This window comes from Dermacentor andersoni, chromosome 3 (genome assembly GCF_023375885.2).
Source record: "Dermacentor andersoni chromosome 3, qqDerAnde1_hic_scaffold, whole genome shotgun sequence".
In the NCBI taxonomy this organism is placed as follows: Eukaryota; Metazoa; Arthropoda; class Arachnida; order Ixodida; family Ixodidae; genus Dermacentor; species Dermacentor andersoni.
Genome location: NC_092816.1, coordinates 34695548 through 34719221, shown reverse-complemented (window position 1 = coordinate 34719221; position 23674 = coordinate 34695548). Strand labels below are relative to the sequence as shown.

Sequence of the window (23674 nt, the reverse complement as noted above, 5' to 3'; positions counted from 1 at the left end):
CACATCTGTAATAGCAGCTTTTGCTCACGCTCTACTAATGGTTATATCATCAGATTCGTCTCCCCTTATTACTTATGCAAAATATGTGAGGCATCTACATTAACATGCATGCCACACTGCACTGGAATGATGGAACACACTTCTGAGACTATGTGAAACGTGATAACTGCATAGTGGTGACAACAGCTACGAGACTATCCTCAGATAATCATTTATGTTCCATAGATTTCCATAGAACATTTTTTTAAACATTGCACACATCCTATAGATGGCTAAATTTATGTGTGGTCCGAAAAAAATATTTTTGTCGTGTTACAACATACACATTAGATGTCATGCTGTCGGCAGCTCTATCACATAGCCGTGGGCACTGCCATATTTCAGAACGAAAATTATCTGAAACTGTTTGACTTGCTTTCACTCTTTAAACTAAACCTATGGTTGCACATTTCTGCAAAATTTAACCCCACAAAGCTCGAACACCATTTTACGTCAAAGAAAGTTGAAACAACTTGCTCACCTGTATTTCTGGCAACTGAGAGTATATCGGAGTAGCGAAATTATAAATGTGTTAAAATAGATTCAGTAATTACCATACTAATTAGTAATTCATTTGCTGAACTATACACAACTGAACACTCCATCCAAAATTTCAAAAACGCTAACGTGAGCTGTACATTGGCTTTACAGCACTAAAACAGATTTTTCAAGCATCAAATTCAGTGTATCAGAATGATACTTTGGGCTTTGTTGGGTTGTACCACATTCAATGTGAATGTCATTTCATGCTCAATAAATCTCAGGGAAGTTGGTGTTTTCAAAGATGTAGTCGCATAAAAGTTTTACTACAAGGCTTTAGTTACACTCCCAACCGATATGGTGTTTTAAGTATATCTTCAAGAAGACATTTAAATGCAGCCAACTGATATGACGTGGCGCGTCCATCTCTACTACTTCGATAAGTAACATCCATTAAGGGACAAGCTGGGAAGGAGGGCTAATGTATTGCTTATATACAACGTTTTTTTTTTGTTGTTATTGGCAATTGTAAAAGTAATGCTTGATAACTTCATTAAAGACGGGTCGGCCTTTCTTTTTCATGGGCGAGGGTGGGGGAGTTTGTGCCTCCTTGCAATGGAACCTGCTGAGCCGCTTGGCCTCGCTGCCTCCCCTTGCTTCTGGAATCCCTGGTTTGCATTGGTCACTGCATTTGCACCGTAGGTCGCATATTAATATATCTTTTTAGCACCTGCCAAGTTCGATTATAAGCACTTCCGCTAGGTGACACCACTGTGATGTCTTGGAATGATATTTCATGAAGCGATGGAGCCGACACTGCGAGATGCTCACCTTGGAGTGCGCATATTTTCTTTTGTTGAATATGCAGAAAAAAGTGGTATGCAATCAAGCATGTAAAATTTACTTGATGGGCACATACACCCTGAACGTGTGGTGAACACTTGATCTTGCTGGCCTGCATTCAATCTATGGTGCTTTTCCTTTTCATATTTATGATCCCTCGATTCTCTTCCCTAAGTAAGGCATCAAGGCAGGCGCGGTTTTGATTTACCTGGTACCTCATGCTCTCTCGTGTCTAAGAACTTGGGAGGACGCTTAAGCTTCGCCTTTAAGAGTGGAACGCGATAGCATTCCAAGGTCCCTCTGACTGCTTCTCACACTTCCCGGCAACTGCAGCTTATGTAACCATAATGTTTACCTGGAAATGCTGGCGGCAAACGCTATGCATGAAGGCGAGCTTTCTAGCAGAAATGCGGTCTCTGCCATGGACCGCGATGCGGGATGGAAGGATGGATGGATGTTATGAGCGTCCCCTTTGGAACGGGCCACTGGGTTGCACCACCAAGCACTTGCTATTGTACTGCTTAATGTCCTACCTGCATTAAAAAAAAAAAAAAGGAAGGAAAAGAAAAACCCACGACGAATTCCCATAACCAAATTTTCTGACCCTCTATTGTGAACTTTGTTTTTGTACGTCTGTTTTTTGTCATTTTCCTACTTTTCTTCCACCAATCTCTTAATCGCCTCTTACTAATCTCTATTGCGGACATGTTTACTTTCCCCCTGCTCTCACTGAACCCAATGGCTTCAAGGAGGCCAGTGGTGCCTAAATCGACCGCTGGGCAGCTATCTTCATATTCTAATAAAACATGCTCCATCGTTTGCCTAGCTTTACCGCAGCAAGCACATGCTTCCTCTTCCTTCTTATATCTCGCATGTTCTAAGGCATGCTGATCTTTCTTCGAAAAGAAATGAGCTTCCCTTTGAGTTATCATAAATTGTTTCTTTCCTGATTTTTTTCCCGTCTTAAGTAGCTACTCATGGCATGTTTCTTTTTCATTGCTGCCACCCATGAGATTATTTCAGCCTCTGACTTTCCGCTTGACGTTCTTTGTTGCTGTGTTGCTCACCTTACAGGCTGCATACTTGACGGTAAGCTTCCTAGTTATTTTCGTCCACTGTGAATCAATGTTTTTCCTGTACAGATACCTCAACACTCTCCCAGCACATTTACTTTCTTCCATATTCCTCAGTCGTTCTTCATACTCAATTTTACTGCGAGTTTCCCTCACTTCAAAACTAGTCCAGCCCACATCACCCTGCACAGCTTCATTTGTAGTCTTCCCATGTGCACCCAATGTGAGGCGACCCTCTGATCTTTGGTTCCCATCGAGTCCTGATTGTACCCCTGATTTCAAGCAAACAACCGCATTTCCATAAGTAAGTCCTGGAACAATTACACGTTTCCACATACCTCGGAGGACCTCGTACCTATTGTATCCCCATAGCGCTCTGTGCTTCATTATGGCTGCATTTCTCTTCCCTTTTACTGTTATTGTTTTTTCTTGTGTTTCCATATATCTATTGCCTTCATTTATCCATATACCAAGGTATTTATATTCTCTTGACCGAGATATTTCCTGGTCTTGTACTGCCACTGTCTGTTAACTGTTTTCATTGAATACCGTAACACATGATTTTCTAACACTAATTTTCAAGCCTAAATTCTTGCTTTCCTGTCCACACATATTAGCCAGACGTTGCAAATCACTTTCCTTGTTAGCTAGCAACACAATGTCATCCAAATAAAATAAACCTGGAAGCTGCTGCTCTACTACTGTACCTGCCTGTTTGTGTGAGTGATTAAACCCGATATTTCTTCCTTCTAGCGGCTCTCTATCCTCACAATGTACATCATAAGCAGCAGTGGGGATAAAGGGCACCCCGGCCTCACTCCCTTGTTGATGTCAACTTTCACCTCGCTCCTCATCCCTTCCCATTCAACGAAAACGGTATTTTCTAGATAAATCTCTCTCAAAAGCTGCATGCAATCGTCGCCTAAACCTTCCATTTCCAGAATATCCCACAAAATGTTGCGGTCTACATTGTCAGACGCTCCTGTAATGTCGAAAAAGGCCACATATAACGGTCTGCTTTCTCTTCTTGATATTTCAATACACTGAGTAAGAACAAATAAGTTATCATCCATACGCCTACGTATTCTGAAGCCATCCTGAAGTTCTCCCAAAACGCCATTATTCTCTGCCGATGCTTGCAGCTTTAATTTGATTGCTTACATTGCTAGCCTGTAGATTACCGATGTAATGGGCAACGGTCTATACGAGTGAATTCCATCTTTCTCCCGCTTACCTTTATAAATTAAATTCATTCTACATTGTCGCCAACTGTCTGGTATTCTGCTATCTTTTAAAGTTTTTTTCCACTGTTTTCACTAGAGCTTCCTTACTTTTTGGTCCTAGTTCATTAATCAGCTTAACGGGAACCTCATCTAGCCCTGTGGCTGTGCGCTTAGGAATTTTCTCTTTGGCTTTCTTCCGCTTGAAATTTGTCAGCACCAGCTCCTTTTCCTCTTGGGTCTCTTTCACGCAATTTTTTTCTTCGAATACAACCTCATCGTTGCCTTGGAAAGATTCGGCTGTTATATTTTGGATGTAATTTAAAGCCGCTTCTCCTTCCAGTCTGTTTCCGTCTTCGTTTAGGATAGGATATGTTGTTGTATTGTTGTTAACTTCCTGCCTAATAATTTTATGTGGTTCTAAAATATTCCAAGTGTGGCCTTCTTTTTCTCACGTATTTCTGACAACCAACGTTCACTTTCACCTTTTCTCTTGGCTTGCACCAGTATTTGAACCAGATACTTTTTCTCCCGGTATATTTCCCATTTACTGGTTACTTCATCCTGCGGTAACTGCGCCTTCTTTGCCTGCCTGTGCGCTGTCGTTCGGCGATCACTTCTCGTATGTCCCTGTTCCACCAGCTTTTCTTTTTTTTTTTCCTTTCCAATGAACATGTTGTTTCTCTTTCCGTATTGCTGTCGTTATTACACTTAGAAGCTCACTGTATTCCCACTCTTTACTTGGCCATTTGCCAAGTTCTTCCTCGACTCAAGTTTGTTATTTGTTCAGCGTTCAAATTGGGACTGGCCATTTTTGCACTCCTTGCTCTCTTTCGCAACTACATATCCCATTTTCAACACAATGCATCTATGGTCACTCCCTATGCTGCTATACCCTTCCTCATCAATGACAATTACTCTCAACTTATCATGAATGCGTTCTGTCATCAAACATCAATGGTTTTCATTGGCGGAAGCGAGCGCCATCTAAAGGTGTTTGCGAGGAACCGGGCGCGCCGCTTTATGGCCTCCGAGACTTGCATGCGACGGCGCGCGCAAAACTCGGCGGCCATATCTGTTCTATGAATGATAGAAATGCTGGAAATGGGTTCGTGTTCGAGTTTCCGCGTTACAGAGTTATGTTTCCTGGTATATTCAACTTACAATCCGACGCTATCCTGTCTCTAGGTTGCGTTTTACGATTTTTCTTGCGCATTTTACTTTGAGGAATTCAATTAGTACAGTAACATCCCTGCGCCACCAAGAGAACCTGGGTAGTTGTGGTCCGGAATGATTTTCGGCTATCGCCGGCATCGGATTTTTCGCGGCACCGGAGCGACCCTCCTCGCTATCGCGTTAATATTGGGAGATGCTGGCTGAACAGAAATTCATCGTCAGGGAAATCTATCTTCTACGCGGAAAGTGTAGGGAAATTCGAACTTCGCAGCGCTCGCGTGCGTGCCCCCGCGCACCGCGCGTGTCCGGCCGTGGATTTGCCTCGCTGTTCTCAGTTTCATCACCGCAAGGCCTGCACCGAGTGCGACAGCCCATACACATAGCTCATGCTCCATTCGCTAAAGATACTGCCAGGGGCACATATCTCTCTCTCTCTCTCCCTCTCTCTCTCAACATAAGGAGCTGATTGTGGCCTCCCCGGAGCAGCTCCGTTTATGGGCCCCTCACCAGGTCTGGCTATTTTGACCTGACAAGCGCAGTGCATACAATGTGCGCCAACGATCGTCTCTGCAAAGTATTACACCGTTACGCGCCGCGAGAAGAGCTGAAATTTCAAACCAAACGCCGTGTGCCATTCTCGTGGGCGCCGCGCTCCCAGCCGGGAAGTCGACGTCAAGTGTACAAGTGCGCAGTGCTGTGACGTCACTCGTAGTTGCACGTCACTTTGAGAATGATTCAACGCAACGTCAGTTATTTGTTGGATGAGGTGCTTCAATAGACGATTTAAGGTTTAGAGAAATAAAAAAAACCGAATGTCTGCGAGTCTTCCTTTCACTCCGTGCAGTAGCAAGAGCGGTGTAGATCCCCGGAGAATGCAGGGAAGGAATTTCGCTTGCGGAGGCTAGACGGGCGAAAGTGGAGAGAGCCATCTTGGCGGATAAGCTCGCCTGCTGAAATCATCGGTTCGCAGTGCTTCGAATATTTCTATATCTGCTATTCATACAATAATCTGAAAAAGAAATTTGCGGCAGAACACTTCTCAGAGGGCGCGCAACAACTTCCAGCGTATAACCAAAATTTACTATGTGACCTGATGAGGGGCCCTTTCAGAAATGTCGCTGGTGTGTAAGAGGTAAGCGAGCGCAGCTGACACAAGGAGCATTGAGATAAAGCTAGGGAGACAATGAGGGGGGAGAAGTAGAGGTCGATATGGCCGCCGAAGAGAAATCACAATATTAGGAGCGTGGGTGGCCTGACGATGACGGTATACGATGACGGAACACGCTTAGTGTTCCGTCATGTTATTCACCAGGTGCAGCTGCACCTGGTGAATAACATTTTCTCCTTTTTTTTTTCTGGCATCTTTGTTTTGTCAAGAGAGAGAGAGAGAGGCAAACATGGTGTACGATGATACCTGCGGCAGAAGCAACGAAGGTTGCGTGCCTTAACATTTGTTGTAAAAGGTACATTGTTCCAGAGCTAAAAACGGCAATCCCGGCTCCTTTAACCACAAAATGTCTTATTATCTTTAAAGCTCATACATTGCTGCTTGAAAGCTATATGTGCTAACAAAACAAGCTCAATGGTTGTTCTTGCGCTTTCTCTTTTCCATGCTTCCTAGCGTCTAAAAAAAAAAAAAAAAAATCGTACGGACCGCGTCCAATGTTGAGCAGACCTGATTTCCTGATCCTGACCTGATTTCAAACAAAATAGTGCACCACCATCTGAATGGCCATAAAACAATTCTTTCTTTTTCTTTGTTCCATGCAATTCGATTTAGTTGGTTGAACGACTGCAGCGCCCCATTTGCATTCAGCATAATTTTATTAGGAAGCAGGCTGTAATCTCCCAACAGCGCGTTTTTCTCTTTGTATTTATTAAACTGAAGATACAAACAGTTCTCACGATACTGCGTTTTTTACTGCTTGCTGACAATGTTTGCAAAGTAAAAACGTTTTCTTCGTCTCTTCATATTCGCCCACACGCAGCGCGAGATCATCGGAGCACGTTTAAGAGCACGTGCTGCTTTCGAATGTGTCGGCCGCAACCTAGCCAGCCACGTCCACACCATAGCTTGTCCACGTCTACAGTCAGCTGTGCTGCCTGTCAGCTGCCTCATATCTCGGCTGCCGGCAACACCCAAAGGACCAGGGCTACGAAGAGCTAGAATACTATCCTTTCTCGCAGGAGAGCTGCAGCTACCATCTGCTCCGTCGCTGACTAAACTATTCATTCGAAGACAGAGACGTAAGATGACGCCATCGGAGTACTTGGTCAGGGAAGAAGAACCCGACATAGAGGACACTTCGCCTAATTGGGCCAAGCTGCTTGCCAAGAGCGACTATGAGAAAACAACGTGCTGGGCCTATTTCCGACCCGTCGGAAAACGTTTCCACACCGAGCAAGCCGAACTTGCACGTTTGACTGCCGAGGACGTGGGTGAATTCAGGTCAGCCAATAACTACGCAGTTGTCAAGTATCCGGGAGCGCCGGAACGTCGACTCCGAGGCGTTGCAACCAACCCTGTGACATCATTCGAGGAGACTTTCGCAATATGTCCAGAAATATCAAAAAAAGTCTACAAGAACGGTCTCAAGATACTGTCTGAAATTCACAACCAAGCCCAAGAAACCCTCACTCAAGGTCACGACCTCGTTAGTATTGGACGAACAGGTGCAGGCAAAGACTTCGCATTTTCCTCACCTGCTGCCTTAGTCCACGTCGACAACCAGGCTCTTCCAAGGGAGGAGAGGAAAAGCCCTACCGGTCTCGTCCTGGTGCTGACACGTGAACTAGCCCAACAAATTGAGCGGGAAGGGAAGAGCTACCGAGGCATAAAGTCTGTGTGCATTTATGGAGGTGGCAGTCGGCGATAGCAGATCGACCCTTTAAAGCAAGGTGTGCAGATAGTCGTCGTAACTCCTGGCTGGCGAACGACCTAGCCATGAACAAGTTCATCGTCCTCAGATACGTGACTTTTCTTGTTATGAAGCGGACTGCCGTGGAGGCCGGGCCGTCAAACAGTAATGGCAAGTTTGAGTTTTCCTTAATCAGAAGGCGTACGTCGTCTCCTCTGAACATGGATGGGTCCCTTCCAGCTGTTCAGCCAGAGAAGCATTTTCTTCATTTTCAATATCCCGTGACCAGCTCTTTCTCTGCGCCTAATTATTTTGATATTTTTGCGAATTTGCATTTATTTTGTTCTAAGTATTTATGCGTGTCATTTATTGCCGGTTGCCTTTCTGCACATTTATTCTAAATGGCGCTGCGAGTATCTGGACAATAAGAATAATAAGCAAAAAATAAAACGAGAGCACCTTCTAACTTAGGCTCCATGCTGCCTCAAGACTGTGTCTTTCGGCACAGAAGCAATTGTGAATAGCTGGATGCATGGATTTTTGTCTCATACAGGCTCGCCGACAGAAAGCACTGTGACCTCGAGAGAGTGCTCGGTGTTAGCTTTTCTACAGAAGTATTTGTTCAGACGTCAATCTACATACCGCTGCTTGTGCCCACCGCGTGCCGCCTTCATTGTCCTCGTATTTCATTCTTCTTGTTTTTCTTTTCCTAGTCGTGTTGACTACACTGCATTTCGCAACGTAGCAGTGTCGCTAGAGGTCAACTAACATTAGGGCCCCTAGATAAAACAAGATTATTTAACAACTTCTAGCACTAGGGCATCCTGGCTTAACGCCCTCGTTAAGCGTTGCGCTAGCATGTACATCACAAAATTTGCTTTCACACTTCACAGAATATTAAGAACCAGAATGCTCGCCTTAGTGCATAGCGTTCGCTGCAAGCGTTTCCCGGTAAAGATTACGGTTGCATAAGCTGCAATTGTCGCGTGACAAGCAGTCAGTGACCCTTTATTGCTATCGCGTTCTATACTCCGGTGTCGCGCCGGCGTCGGCGGAGTTGTCCGTGAGCGAAAATTATCGTATATCTCTAGGTATATGCATATGACACGCCTTGTTATATGACATGCGGTATATGCGGGTTATATGGCTACATCATTCTATCACTAAAGTTGCTCATACCTTGTCTTACCCCCGTATTCAGAAATGCATCTTAACTTGAAGTCCATGCTTGACTTGATTTAAATGACTCCTGTCGTGAACACACCAAAAGAAACGCAATGAGCGTCTTGGACGCATCCGCGCCAGGCGTCATTTATATCAAGTCAAGCATGAGCTTCAAGTCAAGATGCATTTCTGAATACGGGGGCTACATTCTTGGCAGTTATTCGGAATTTTGAGAATTACATGCCCACATACAGATGTGATGAAACAAAACACTGACAGCGCATGCCCTTTTATGTTAAATCTTCTCAGACTTAGATATAAAAAGTGCAAAACAATAACACAAACCTGAAAAATGATGTACTTTTTTTTTTGTTGGCGCAGCTGTGTGCTACTTCCGGGATCGGTCCACGAAAGAGGCCGCGTTTCTACCAGAAAGCTCGCCTTCGTGCATAGCGTTCGCAGGCAGCGTTTCTCGGTGAACATTGCGGTTGCATAAGCTGCAGCTAATCCACAAAAAGGGAGACGTTAAAGAATTGAAAACTTATAGGCCCATTAGCTTACTTTCAGTATTGTATAAAATATTCACCAATTTCCAATAAAATAAGGGCAACACTTGACTTCAGTCAACCAAGAGAACAGGCTGGCTTCAGGAAGGGATACTCTACAGTGGATCATGTCGATGTCATCAATCAGGTAATAGAGAAATCTGCAGAGTGCAATTAACCTCTCTAAATGGCTTTCATAGATTATGAAAATTCATTTGATTCAGTAGACACACCAGCAGTCATGGAGGAATTACGTAATCAAGGAGCACAGGGGGTGTACGCGAATGTCTTTGGAAATATTTACAAAGATTGCACAGCTACCTTGGTTCTCCACAAGAAAAGTAGAAAGATATCTATAAAGAAAGGGGTCAGGCAAGGAGACACAATCTCTCCAAAGCTATTCACTGCATGCTTGGAAGAAGTATTGAAGGTATTAAACTGGGAAGGCTTAGGAGTGAGGATCAACGGCGAATATTTGAGCAACCTTCGGTTTGCCGATGACATTGTTCTATTCAGCAACAATGCACACGAGTTACAACAAATGATTGAGGACCTTAACAGAGAGAGTGTAAGAGTGGGGTTGAGGATTAATATGCAGAAGACAAAGATAATGATGAATAGCCGAGTAAAGGAACAAGAGTTCAGGGCCGCCAATCAGCCTCTAGAGTCTGTGAAGGGGTATGTTTACCTAGGTCAATTAATCACAGGGAGCCCTGATCATGAAAAGAAAATCCATAAAAGAATAAAAATGGGTTGGATTTCATACAGCAGAGCTTTTCAGCTACTGACTGGAAGCTTACTATTATCATTGAAAAGGAAGTTGTAAAATCAGTGCATTTTACCAGCGCTGGCATATGGGGAAGAGGCTTGGACAGAAAAACAGGCTGGCTATGATGATGAGGAAATTGCAGTTGACGGGAAGCGCTAGAAGCAGTCAGTGATCGTTGAATGCTATCGCGTTCCACTCTTAAAGACGAAGCTTAAGCGTCTACCAATTTTTTTTCTTCTTTTCATCACCATCCTTTTTGTTTTGTTTAGAGGGATCCCTTGCTGTGTTTTTTGTTTAAGCTTCGTTGGTTTGCTCCACATTTCTTTGCCATGCAAACAAATGCTCCGACCGTTCCATTCCGGTGGACTCATATACGAAACATTTGTTCGAATATATATTATGCTTCCGCCGCTCTTTTTCGTTTTTCTGATTGCATTTCCGTTTTCCTGAGGGCGAGGGACAGTGTCGAAATGCCACAGGCTCACTCTTCTTTTCGACCATCATGATCATTTCCTTTGGTGTCGTGCACTCCAGATCTGCCATACTGTTTCCGAAGCAGTGACGGCGTCCTTGACTTTGTTCAATGAAGTCTTGACTTTGTTTGGCGCTATTTCAGGTTCTATTTGCACGGTCCACCTATTCAAGAAGGGGCTTTCCAATTGTGTCACTTGCATTGTTGGCTTCCGTCAATGGGTTGCTTATGTCTTCTACCCACGCGCACAAAAGGCGCTGTCAACTGTTTCCACAGGCTCAACTCGCGCAAGTCTCTTCCTCTCTTCGATATCCAGTTTGCTTCCAGATGAGGAAGTCATCCTAACTATCATTGCTCCATCAGCGATCTCAACGAGTACCTCTTAACTACAGTTCATGAAAGACTACTGGCCTTTTGTACTTGGCTTCAGCCTGCGAGGTCACCCAATTAATTTCAGTTCTGTTTACCTCAGCCGCATCCTTTGCTCGTGTTGTACACGTTACGCTGTCGTTTCCACTTACTGACGGGCTCTTCGTTCCTGTGTCCGTGCACATGCCAAGTAAGGCAGCTCTGTGTATCTTCTTCCAACGATGAGCTCCACTGCTACGAATGCATCCGGTACGATGAGGACATCACTGTTGCTACCCTCAACTCCAGTGGTCGCGAGATCGGCAACACACTTGCCTATGGTCATCGTTGCGTACACGTCCTTGTTGCCGAATGTAAAGCGCCGAATGTAATGCGACACTGCTTCCACGTTGCATTACTCGGTCGTCGTCGCCTGAAACAAGCAGCCAGAGCTACCGGTGTCGATCATCGCGATTAGCGGGGCCTTTCCGTTCCACGACGCGCTCTTCAAGCGCACTTCCATCACCTTGGTTTGTCTCAGCGTTCGACTCCGGCCGCCGTCCCACCTCGCTGCAGTAGCGCATGATGTGCCCTTCCTTCCAGCACTGCCGACACACGACAGCGAGCCGCAGTTGCAGTTTCACGCCAAGTGTCCGACGCGGGAGCCCTTTGTCTCGTCTTGCTTCCTCTAGCCAACGCATCCTATATAGAAGGCCTGTGCACTCTGCTTTATGACGTCATGCTACGTGGACTGAAATTTCCATTCCCAAGCCCGGCGTGACGAAAGCGGTGACAGATTTTGCTCCCTTTTCGATTACGCTTAGGACAAATTTTCCCTCTGTCGGGGAAACTTTCCACGTCGATGATTCCGAAGTTGCATGCGTGGCTGCTGAGAAGGCGGATGAATTCAGGTCAGCCAACAACGGTGCAGTTGTCAAGTATCCAAGAGCGGAGAAACGTCCACCCCAAGGCGTAGAATTCAACCCAGTGATATAATTCGAGAAGACATTTTCAAAGTATTTAGAAATCTCATGCGACGTCTATTAGAAGAATTTCAAGAAAATGTCTTAGATTCGGAGCCAAATCTAGTCACTCCTGCTCAAAGGTCATGACCTTATTGATGTTACATAAACGGGTACAGACAAGAACCTGGCCTTCCTCATACCTGCTGCCTTGGTCTACGTCGACCGCCGGGCTCTTCTAAGGCAAGAGTGGAAAGGTCCGAGGGATCAACTTCGTGTGCGTTTATGGAGGTGACAGTAAGCGAGAGTGGATCGACGCTTTCAAGCAAATTGAGGAGATAATTATCGCGACTCCTGGTCGGCTCAACGACCTAGCCACGTACAAGGTCAACGCCTTCAGATACGCGATTTTTCTGGTTATGGATGAAGCGCACCGCATGCAGAATATGTGCATTTAGATGGAGTTAAGGAATGTCATGTTGGACAACAAACTGAACCGTCAGACAGTGATGACAAGTTGCCACTTGGCCAGATGGCGGGCATCGTCTCTTCGAAAAACACATGAACAATCCCTTCCATGTGTTCATCTGATCACTGGACTTAACTGCCGAACACATTGTAAGCCGGAAGATGATCGTTTGTGATGAGAGCAAAAGATCGGAGCACCACACCTTTTTTTTTCTTACCACACAGCCTTAATACAAAGTGATTGTCTTTTTAGGCATAGAGACTATGGTGGATCACCCGACATGTGAATCTGAGCTCTCGTGTCTGGTATATCGACTGCGATTCCAGCTTCGGAGATCTCGTGGCCGCTCCCTCGCCTGAAGCGTGGAAAGCAATACTTTGGGACCCGAGCCTAGAGTTTCAACTTCGGGCCATCGAAAGAGCCGAGGAGGTAGCTGTAACGCATTGCCTGGTAGTCACCCCTCACTAAATCAAATCGACAAAATAGAGTTTCCTCCTTCATCTACGGAATCAAGCAGCAGCGAGAACACGGGCTAGCCCTTTAGAACCTCCGGGATGGAAAAAAGGTGCGAATATTAAGGGTCGCCGACGTTACGGCGCGAGGGCTATATTTAGAAGGCGCGAAGTACATCCTCAATTACGACATCCCTTGCAATGTTCAACAATACGTGCTTCGGATCGGACGGACTGCTCGCTTCACGGCTAGTCACTGACGGGACATTCATGTGAGCTCGTCAATTCTGCGGAAAAAGCAAACCGAGGCACGTTGTGCGACCTCTGCGGAATGCCTGATAGCTTGCACAGTCGCGGTAGACTTCGCGGTAAACGTCCCACTGAAGAAAAGATAACGTACTTTTGCAGTATTCTTGCTTACTTCATTTTTGAAAATAAAATAAAATTCGTCAAGCGTGTTTGTCAGTGGCTCATAATCTTTGTGCTAATCCCTCACTTGTTCTGATCATTAGTGCTCGGAGAGTTGAGGAATGTACGTTTTAATTGAGGTACCTTGGTAGAAAGTGTACTTTCTCAACGAAATGAGATATTCTTTAGCTAATCGCCGGCCCGTGTCTTACTACATTTTTTTTCTTTAGAGGACCATTTCCTGAAGTCACAGTAAAAAATTACAGCGTAATTGTACGACCTTGCATAATCACAACGCGATTACCAGCAATACTGATTATTTCGAGCAGTTGCAATGTCAGTAGCCTGTAATTTAATCCAGTGCTTGAATCCCATGCATGACTATTCCGTTTGAAACTTTGTGCCGCATATAATGCTTTCCATCAGACTTGAGGAATATTCAAAAAAGGTAGTAATTCATGCATACACAATTTACTTCGCCAGAACATTGGCCATAATTTTCCCTTCTCTCCGCCCCCCCCCCCCCACCTTCTTTCCCATTGTCGCTACATTTGATCTCGGTTGCAATCACAGCTCTCCCAGGGCAGAGGCAAATATTCTGCGTTGTTCGTGTAAAATACGTATAAAGCTCCGGATATAGCTCGAATACGGAATTTACTACAAAGGCCGTAATTATTCCACACACTTTGACTTTTGCCTGCAGATTACCCGTAACGTGCCCCTTAATTCGCCAAATATAAACAAGGTGACTTGTTAAGTTTACCGAGGACACCGGAGCTCTCGGAACCGAGTATGAACGTCTTATCACGCGTGGAAAAAAAAGAAAGAAGGGAAACAAGGTTTCAGGAAACAAATTTCTTTGAAACGCTTCTAATTAGGCCAAAAACGTGAAAATTTTTCTCACAAATCGCACTTACCATGACCTCCCCCTCCGTAAAAGACAAACCTGGTGTAACCTACACTTATGTAGAGGCATTTGGTAGCACAATTCCTATTTCCCCGCGCTCTGGAATGTGTTATCTACATGTGGAAACTTCTGAATAGCCAATTCCCCTCGCCGTCGTCTCTTTCTCTTAACGATTTCTCGGCCAATATCCCATTGTGCGGTTGCGTCACGGATATTCAGGGCGACAACAACAATAATAACGACGATGACGATGACATTGGCGGCGGCAGCAGCAGCACAAGAAGAAGAAGAAGAAAAAGAAGAAGAAGAAGAAGAAGAAGAAAAAGAAAAAGAAGAAGAAGAAGAGGAAGAAGAAGAAGAAGAAGAACAACAACAACAACAACATGATGTCGACGAAAACGACGAATTTATAGGTAGCCAAATTTTGGAACACCAATAGATAGAAGACAACAAGGGTGCTTCACTACCAACATAAGAGTCCTTGAAGGGTGAATTTTGACTCCAGTGTTCCTCTTCAAGATATACATCACACAATTATAGACATTCTTGTACTAATTTTAAGTGTAGAAAATGGAAAGTTAGGCCTCCATAGAGCTGGCTATTCTAAGTACCCTACTTAGGCTAGAGTAAAGAAAGAAAGCAAAAACAAGAAGAAAACATTGTAATATAAAATATTACCAACCACGATAACGCACGAACAACGTCATGTAAGCGTGTTGTTTCCACAGTGCGATCCCTCTCTCTCTCTCTCCCACTCTCTCTCCCTCTCTCTGTACCGATGTTTTCTCGCCACCTTCTCTCCCGAGAGGACATGCTGTATCCCGTCCTTCTAATCTACGGCCCTCGCACCAACCGGCACGCGAGCCTGACGCAACAATCGACGGTCATTATTTGCTACTCTCCGCCCGCTTGTCCTCGCTTCTCCCGCGGCGAAGTGTAGAGGACGACGACACCGCCACCATCGCGCGGCGGTCGCATTATTTCCTCGCCTCGAGCGCCTCCGTTCGCGCGAGTAAGGTCCGAGCTCCGCGACAACAGCCTCGGGCAGGCTGTACTGCCAAAATGGCGGCCTGTTCGCGTTTTCGCGCGGTTTTGTCCACCCCATAAACGAGAGGGCTCGTTTATGTGACGCAAGCCTTCGCGTGCCGTTGTCCGCTGTTCAGTGCGCGTTTCTTTGCGAGGAGGTTTCTATGTAAAGGAGATGCGGATGAGGACCGAGGAAACGACGGTGCGGCGACAACAAAATAAGGAGCGAATAAATAAGGAAGGGCGGCGCTAAGGCAAGGACAGGGAACAGGCGAAGAAGCTCGCAGTCAGATTTGTCTCCCTATTTCATCCAGCGCTCGCCTCTGCTTCCTGCTCAGCTCTGCCGCCTCTTTTTTAAGAATGGTGGCTCTCTTGGATCAAGCAGAGGCCCCCGTCGCCCCGGGCTATTTCCTTGATGCCGTGGCCGGGAACACGCGGGCTTTACTTAATATTTTTTTTTTAGCCTGGGAGATTTAGAGCTCGTCTCTGTTTACGTCCGTTTTCCTTGGTGGCCGTTACGTGTGTACGCATGTGTGCACAACGGGAGAATACGACCGCGTTAGGCCACGAGATGGCTTCTATTTCTCCACTCTCAATCTTAAGCTGCAATTTTCGTTTTCCTCTGGTCTTTCTTTCTCTTTGTCTCTTTTTTCTTTTCTCTTGTACCCTCGCTTCGTACGCACGCTCCAGGAGTGCGCAAAGCAAACGAAGCTGCGGTATTTCGTTTGACGCAAACGCTGTGTTTAGATAACGCTGATGGAGTGGGCTAGAAGAAGAAGTGCTTTTTAAACTTGTGCTCTGATTCCATTTTTGAAACATCTCCATATCTGACTGTAGCATAACGAAGTAATAAGAGTAGAAAACAGTGACATGGGCATTGCGATTTGAATGCATCATCCAAGGAATGCACATTGTAAAATGTGTAAGCCTTCTCTGGGGTTGCTTGATTCGGGCCCGTCAGAAGTGCTTGGTAGGAGATGGGACGAGACCTGGTGGGGTGCGCGAAGGTCACTTGCTCGTCTGTGCACAGTCCGTTTAGAGAGAGAGAGAGAGAGAGAGAGAGAGAGAAAGACGTTTTTTAATTCCCGCTAGAGAAGTTTGCCTAGCCTTACGCCCATTGTGTGCTACTCGACATAACATAATAGATGGCCGATGAAACGATATACACATCCCAGACTATGGCAGTTAACTATAGTGGCACTTCCAAAACTCGCTGCTCTGTCCGCGGGCATAGAGCGGCATTGTAAATTGCATATTACATGCAGAAGAACAGTGACGATCGTGTCAAGTGCAACTTCAACAAGAAGTGATTCGTATGAGCGTCAGTCAGTCGAATAAGGCGCAGGCACGTACGATTATTTCTATCAAGGCCACCACTATCAAGGCCCGCCGCGTTGGTGTTCAGATGCTGAGAACTCACGCACGCACGCACGCACGCACGCACGCACGCACGCACGCACGCACGCACGCACGCATGTACGTTGGTTCCTGTGGGCTTCACTGCAGAGAGACGCTTTCTGCGGGAAAGCTAGATTTCACGGGGCCTGCCTATCAAGCGCAGAGTTCTTCGGAATGTTTTTACAAGTCAGAGTATTACGGGGTGAAATTGATGCCCTTTTTACCCGCAACTTCTTATAATTTTCTTTAAACCTACGTACCCAATCCTAAGTGAAGGAGGCAGGGGCCCACAAACGTGCCGCCAAGGAGGAATGATGTTATGACCTAGCTATAACAGTCAACCATGAGCTTTTTGTCGAGATGTTTGTACCGGACCGGCGCGTCTGCTTCCCTCAGTAACTCCGTGAAGATACGGTGATGAGTCATGTTTCGTGTTGGTGTTGCCACACGTTCAGTGAACTCACTGCGATTTCTTCATTGCATCGTTTTCTCACTGTTAGCGGCAGATGCGGCATGGATGTCTGGCACAACTTCTATTGCCCCCCCCCCCCCCCCCGCCCACTTCTTTAAAAATCGAAAGCCAGGATTTAAGCAGTTTTTTTACTCAATAAGCATGTCTTATTTAGCTTATTAAACTATTTAAAGTGCAGAAAATAGGTCATCTTACATTTTGGCTGGTAATTTTTGTCACAAAATGTGGTAAAAGTGCTACTCGCGGAACCGGTGATAAACAACTAATGAATAGCTGAATTGAGTAAAGCGTCGATGTTCATGTAGCTAAGTGGGGGATCTGTGCAATGGACTAGGATAAATGCAATGTAATAAATATTGAGAAAGTAATTTTCGAAAAACTAAGCAAGGACAAAAACATATTGTCACTTTGGACCAAATTTGTTTGCAAAATGAGCCATAAATTAAAAAAAAAATATTGCTTCAATTATATTTGTTTTAATTAGTTACACACATCTCTATGTGAAGAATTAGAGTGCAAAATTTCAAACCAAAATCTCGTTTTGAAGAAAACGTAAACAAATGTTCAAACTATGTGATAGCTGTCAAAAGCTATACAGATGCCTAAAATACACCAGCTTCATAGCTGACGCCCCCATGAGATGCACGTGAGTTTCCTTTTGATCATGTGGCTGCTCGGCGACAATATAAGATGAAAAAGAAAACGTATTTCGAATATTATGTATATAAAAGAAATAGTACTGATTTTCATTTTCGCAATACAAGGGTATGAGTTAAAAAACTCACTGTAACTCCAAAACTAATGATGACAGGAAGATAATTTTTTGCAACATATTGCTAAATATTTGGGCATACATAAAATGTAAAACAAACAAACAAATTTGTCAAAGAAATTGACTTTTGAATGTGGCCTGCCACTTTAATGAACAAGTGAACTAGAAAACAACCTGTTCACACAGTTGTCTTTTTGCTTTAGGCATAAACCCTAACTAACCTAACCTAACATAAAACCTAAACTTTAGCTAAAAGTTATTTGAAACAACAATGAATAGACGAAAGGATAAGACATTTACGTTCGAATACATGGTTCTGCAAATTAATACTGTCAACTACCCTGAAATAATTTTGGCTCCCGTGTGAACTATAAGCAACAGTCGATGTGCACGCTTCTGCGTTCTTCCTTACGTCAGGGCTCATTTCCCTCGAACGCTTGCTTCGTGTCCACGTCATTGCGTCTACGGCCGACATGTGCTGCAGTGCTGGTACGAAACGGCAAAGCCTAAGGCAAGGAAGTGGACGTGGAGAGGGGAGGGTGAGGAGCGAAGGTACATAAGAAGGAAGAAACTAAGAAGGAGATCAGCAGTTTGGAAGGTTACAAAGCTTTTTTTTTTTCGCAGTTTTTATTCTTCCGAAGACCCTTACTTTCTTGCGGGATGCCACGGCCCGAGGCGGTGAGAAGCTCCGCTATTTCCTATCGAGTGGCCTGCCGCGCTGGTCGTTTCACATTTTCTCGGCTTCGCCTTATCGAGTTCCTCCATTTATAACGAGATCTCGCCGACGTCCGCGTCAGGGAGAGAGCCAGCTAGAAACGAAGAAAGCTGGAAGTAGCCAAGGCAGGAAGAACAAAGCCAAAAGCTCACGGCTTCGTACTCGGCGATGTTCCTCGTGCAGTTTGTCTTGCGAGACGCTTTTGGGGCCTCCGGCTCTCGCCCCTCACCGTTTCATCCGGGCCACGCCGTTTACTGCTACATTATTTCTTTAGTGCGTTCGCGTGCTCTTCGCGGTACGTGCGGGAGCTCTACAAGTCGCGAAGCGAGCTACCAAGCTACGACTGAAAATCCGTCGACGGACGTATACGTACACACGCCGCCGCGCTCAGGCTTTCGCCCGTGAGGAACGGTTTCCTCTTCTGGCCTAGCCAAGCCAAGACAAGCCTAGCCGCCTCTGTTGCGGCGGCCACCATTTCGCCCGCGGCATTTGCTCCCGTGGCTGCTGCTGCTGCCGCCGCCGCTGTCTTTAACACGCTCTGTCTTCTCTCTTATCGCTTCTTTTCTTTCTCTCTCTTATCGGTTTTTTTCCCTAAGCTTGCCGGCGGTCAGCGCGGACATCCGTTTCGCGGGGAAATTTATTGGCCCCTTTCTATAGCCTTCACGCGGGCGCCTTCGACACACGCTTCGGGTTCTTCCACGGAGCCTAGTGTTCGCTTGTTTGTGTGTTTGCGTACGGCACGCAGACACTAGCCGCGCTATCTTGTTAGCCCCATTTTGTTCTTTTGTCTTTCGTTCTCGCCTCCTTATATATTTTCGCTTTTCATAGTTTTGTGTTGCGTGCGAGGCTGCCCGTATACAGCCTCGGGCTGAGAGTTGTGGCTCCGCTGCGGGCCGTGTGGTAGCTCATTTGCACTAAGAAGCTTTGCGGCGAGCTGCTTCGCCGTTGTTACGCGCGCAGCGTTTTACTGTCCTGCGCAGACGGCGCAATTTTTCTTTCCTTGGTGGAAGCGCAACTTTTGTTAACCCTACCGCGAGCCTCTGGGCTATGGGACGGACGCTGAAGAAGTGCTCGCGTCAAGTTTAGGCTTAGGTCAGAAGAGACCACCACCGCGTTTGTGTTGAGGGTTCTTTTCTTTCCTCTCTTTAATTCGTGAGGATTTCCCTCGAGGCACACGACGTGAATGTGCATAAAAAGCGCAAGACAAGATCGCGCAGCCTCGTTTTGGATGGTGGAGCACACACTGTTGAGTGCTCTATTTCTTTCTTCCTTTTTTTTTCAGGAATCAAGGCAAACCTTCGCTGCTACTACTCTGGCCTTGCTGAACGATCCGCTTCTTAAACAGCACATGCCTCTGGTGCATTTCCAAACGTTATAGATATAATCAATTCATTGTGTGACTAAACAAGGGAGACGAAACATGGAGAGCAATAGAGAAGCGTTAAAAAAAGCTAAGGAGCACGTAACCAGTGTAAGTTATATATATATATATATATATATATATATATATATATATATATATATATATATATATATATATATATATATATATATATTAGAGTGTCTAAATTTGCCACGAAAACAGAAATCGAACCTTACAAGAGAGAGGTTCTTTCATCACCACATGCGTAAACAAACCACGAACAATCAAAACACATTCTAAAGCTTCACAAAGCAATTTATTTATCAAGCATCACCAGTCATCGTAATTAAGCAAAGATCGATTGCCTTGAAGAACAGTTATGGGCTGTCCGACGCGCCCGCGACGCGGCAGAGGCTCGGCGCCTCTGTCCTGACCCGTTGTGCGCTAACGCGCGCTCTAAAGGACCACAATAAGTTTCATCCATCCATCCAATTGCCGCAGGACTGACTGGTATTGCACTGACCCTGAAGTAGGCGCATGCACATTGGAGCGATGCCCTTCACAGCTACGGGTAGCGGTTTCACGCCCTTATGTTCAGGGGGCGTTAGGTGTCTGCGCAGCGCTCTCATTTACGGCGTCTAGAGGCCGGGAAGAGGCAGCGGGAAAGCATAAACGCTGGGGACTTACGCCTGTGCCGGTCTCAACACCTCATACTGAATTGTTTGTTCCGTTGCCTGTCGTTCTTTGCACGACAACAAATGTTTAGCCCCTTACAAAGGGTGTTTCAGCTAATGTTAGACAAAGCTTAAAAATTTACCGAAGCACTTTAGGAGAACGCGACCAAATGCATGCTGTTAGATATTGCATGGAGCAAATCAAGTTATTTATAGTATTACGCTTAGTTGCATAATTAGTCAGGTATAATTACCAACTCCGCAAGTATTAACTTCGTGGCATGACTTTCAAAGAGAACGTTGTAGAGTGTTCCTGGGAACAGCTTCTTTCTTCCTACTTGTCGCGCTATCAGTTTCTGAGTCCCCCCTCCCCCCCCCCCCCCCAAAAAAAAAAAGCCCGCGAAATGTAAAAAAAAAAGAAGAAAAGTGCGTGACATGCCCGCTTGCGAGACGCGATTGCAGTGCTCTCAAACGTGCCACGTATAAGCGAGCAGCACTTTTCGCGTAGTGTGTTGCCCCATTAAAAGGGACAGGGGCGACGACGCAACCGTCGGCTGTGCGGTTTACGCCAGTGATGTGCTTCCCTCGCGGCTGTTCATGGTAGCGACAAGCACACCGGGCAGCACACCACGCTCAGTGGGCTGTTGTGGGCTCGTATGTGACACGTTTGAGAGCACTGCAATCGCCGCGTGCAAGTGGGCACGCACATGCTTTATTTCATATTTCGCGGGCTTTCTTCAGCATGGAGTAAAAATTGGAAACAGCAAGGTTAGAAACAGCTGAATTAGATGTTTGTTGGAATGCTCTATACAACTATTTAATTGAAATCTTTGCCCTAAAGTTAATAGTTCCGAAGGTGGTTAATTACTTTTTATCAATTATGCAAGTGAACAGCATGCAAAAAATAGCTCGAGTTCCTCTCTACAATAGCCAACAACATGTTTTCGGTCGCGTCTTCTTTGATTGGTCCGGCACATTTTTAAACGTGGGTAAGATTACCTTGGAACTCCAGTACAGTTGTACCATCTGAAGGTATGCAAACAATACCACGGCGGTTCGACGACTCACTTGTTTATTTCCGGCTCTTACGCATACCGGCCTGCTCGTTGTCTTCTTGCGCGCGCCCGTCTGTATTGAATATAACTCAAACTCACCGTAACGCCCTTGATAGGTACCATATATACCACCTATACCACTCGTTTTGAATAAAAATTCAAGCTCGTCGCTGTGTTCTCTATGGGTGCCATTTGCTTCAATTATGACGCGCCATAGATCGTTCAACCGGTCTCCCTGCAAAAAATTTGTCTTTGCTGAGCCCCCACAGCTAGCTCGTATGTTCTTTTTCGTTCTAAAATGACGAATGTCATCGTGTACAACTTACATAATAACGATTAACTTATCGGGCTTCTCAGCTTTACATTCCCTTCTTCTCCTTCAGCTGTGTAGGGTAGCAACCCGGACACCCCCTCCTCCCCTCCATTTTCGATAATCTCCCTATGTTCCTAAGGTTACGTTATCTCCTTTCTTGAAGACCAAATTTTCTCTTCACAGTGGAAGCTTGAACTCGATGGACCATTCCTAAAGAAAACATTTTCGAAGGCTAAGACGAAGTTAAGCGCAATGATAAAACAACGGACAAGAAGAAACAAACAGGCAGGGCAGATCGCTGTCATGTTCTGCCTGTGTCTCTTTCTTTCTTTCTTTCTTTCTTTCTTTCTTTCTTTCTTTCTTTCTTTCTTTCTTTCTTTCTTTCTTTCCTTTTTTTCTTTCTTTCTTTCTTTTTTTCTTTCTCCGTCGCCTTTTATTGTGCTTAACGATGTATTAACCTTCGATAATGCAGCAACTAGCCCAATTAATTGTCTTCATTAAGGACATTATCCAGTTGAAATACCTCAAAATTTTAGTATTCAGTACAAAATGTTCTACTTCCAGCACTGGGCAGATCTAGCAAAAGCAACCACGTGTATTGTCTCATTGACGGCGAAGAGCACTAATACATAAACACATTAAATTGGGGTGTTTAACGTACTGATCGAATCTGCACACTGGGTTATGAATGAGAATTTCACAATAATTTTAACCACCTCTGGTTCTTTGACGGCCCCCTAAGTTTTCTTTTCTACGCTTGAGTTTCCACACGGCATAGCGTCGCAACCCAAGTGGGGGAAAAAGAAAAGCAAGCACAGAAGCGTTTGTGCATTTCGCCACCGTCGAAATGCGGCCGTCGGGAATCGAACAAGGCACTTCGAGCTCCATAGCAGAACTCCCATGCAGCTACCGCACGGCGGGTACATCATCAACCCCAATCAATTGTTTCGTAACGATATTATCTATGTGGAATGCCTGAAAATTTCAGTATCTTCATAAGAACGCTTCTGCTTCTGGACACGGTAAGCTCATCGAGGAAGCGGATCGAGCAAAGAAACCTCGAATACGCTGTCTCTCGTATACAACGGAGAATGGATGCATGGGTTCGTGGGGTTTAGGGTTCTAAAGCAGCACTGTTGCTACGAGACAGACCTAAGCACAGGGCTCCGAATCAACCTTGACCGCCTGGGGTTGTTTAACGTGCACCTAAATCTAAGTACTCGTGCGTTTTCGCATCTCGCCCTTATCGAAACACGGGCGCCGCAACAGAGATGCGAACCCACGACCTCCTGCTCGTCAACAGAACTGCACGGCCACTGAGCTACTGCGGCGGATTGACGACGAAGGACACTCACGCATACAGAGCATATAGCCATGCAAGTATGCACGCTGCGTATACATACATCTACGCAAACGCGTCTCGAGCAAAAGCACTCAGCGAGAGTCTCGCGGAAGTCCTCGCCGAAACCTCCTCCGCCCAGTCGGTCCGTCGAGGCCGCGGAGCAGAGCAATCGCCCGTCTTCTCAGCGGACAGGACGCGATACGGTCGTAAACGCGGCAGAGGCGGGCATTATGGGCATCCGCGCGCTTCGCGTCAGCGAGGGCTAGCAGTAAATCAAATTTGCAAGAGAGCAGCCGTGGAGATGCACAGCCCTGGACCGAACGTTGGTTTCGCGTTCCCCCCTCCCCCTCCCCCCTAGG

The 23674-nt window shown here is 45.7% G+C and overlaps 1 protein-coding gene across 1 annotated transcript; it reads left to right on the top strand.

The window, feature by feature from the left end:
- The first annotated feature begins 7083 nt into the window (after window positions 1-7083).
- Window positions 7084-7707, top strand: LOC140216493 (probable ATP-dependent RNA helicase DDX53). Its single transcript, XM_072286811.1, has one exon. The coding sequence runs from the start codon at window positions 7084-7086 to the stop codon at window positions 7705-7707; it is 624 nt and encodes a 207-aa protein (XP_072142912.1).
- The last annotated feature ends 15967 nt before the right edge of the window (window positions 7708-23674 follow it).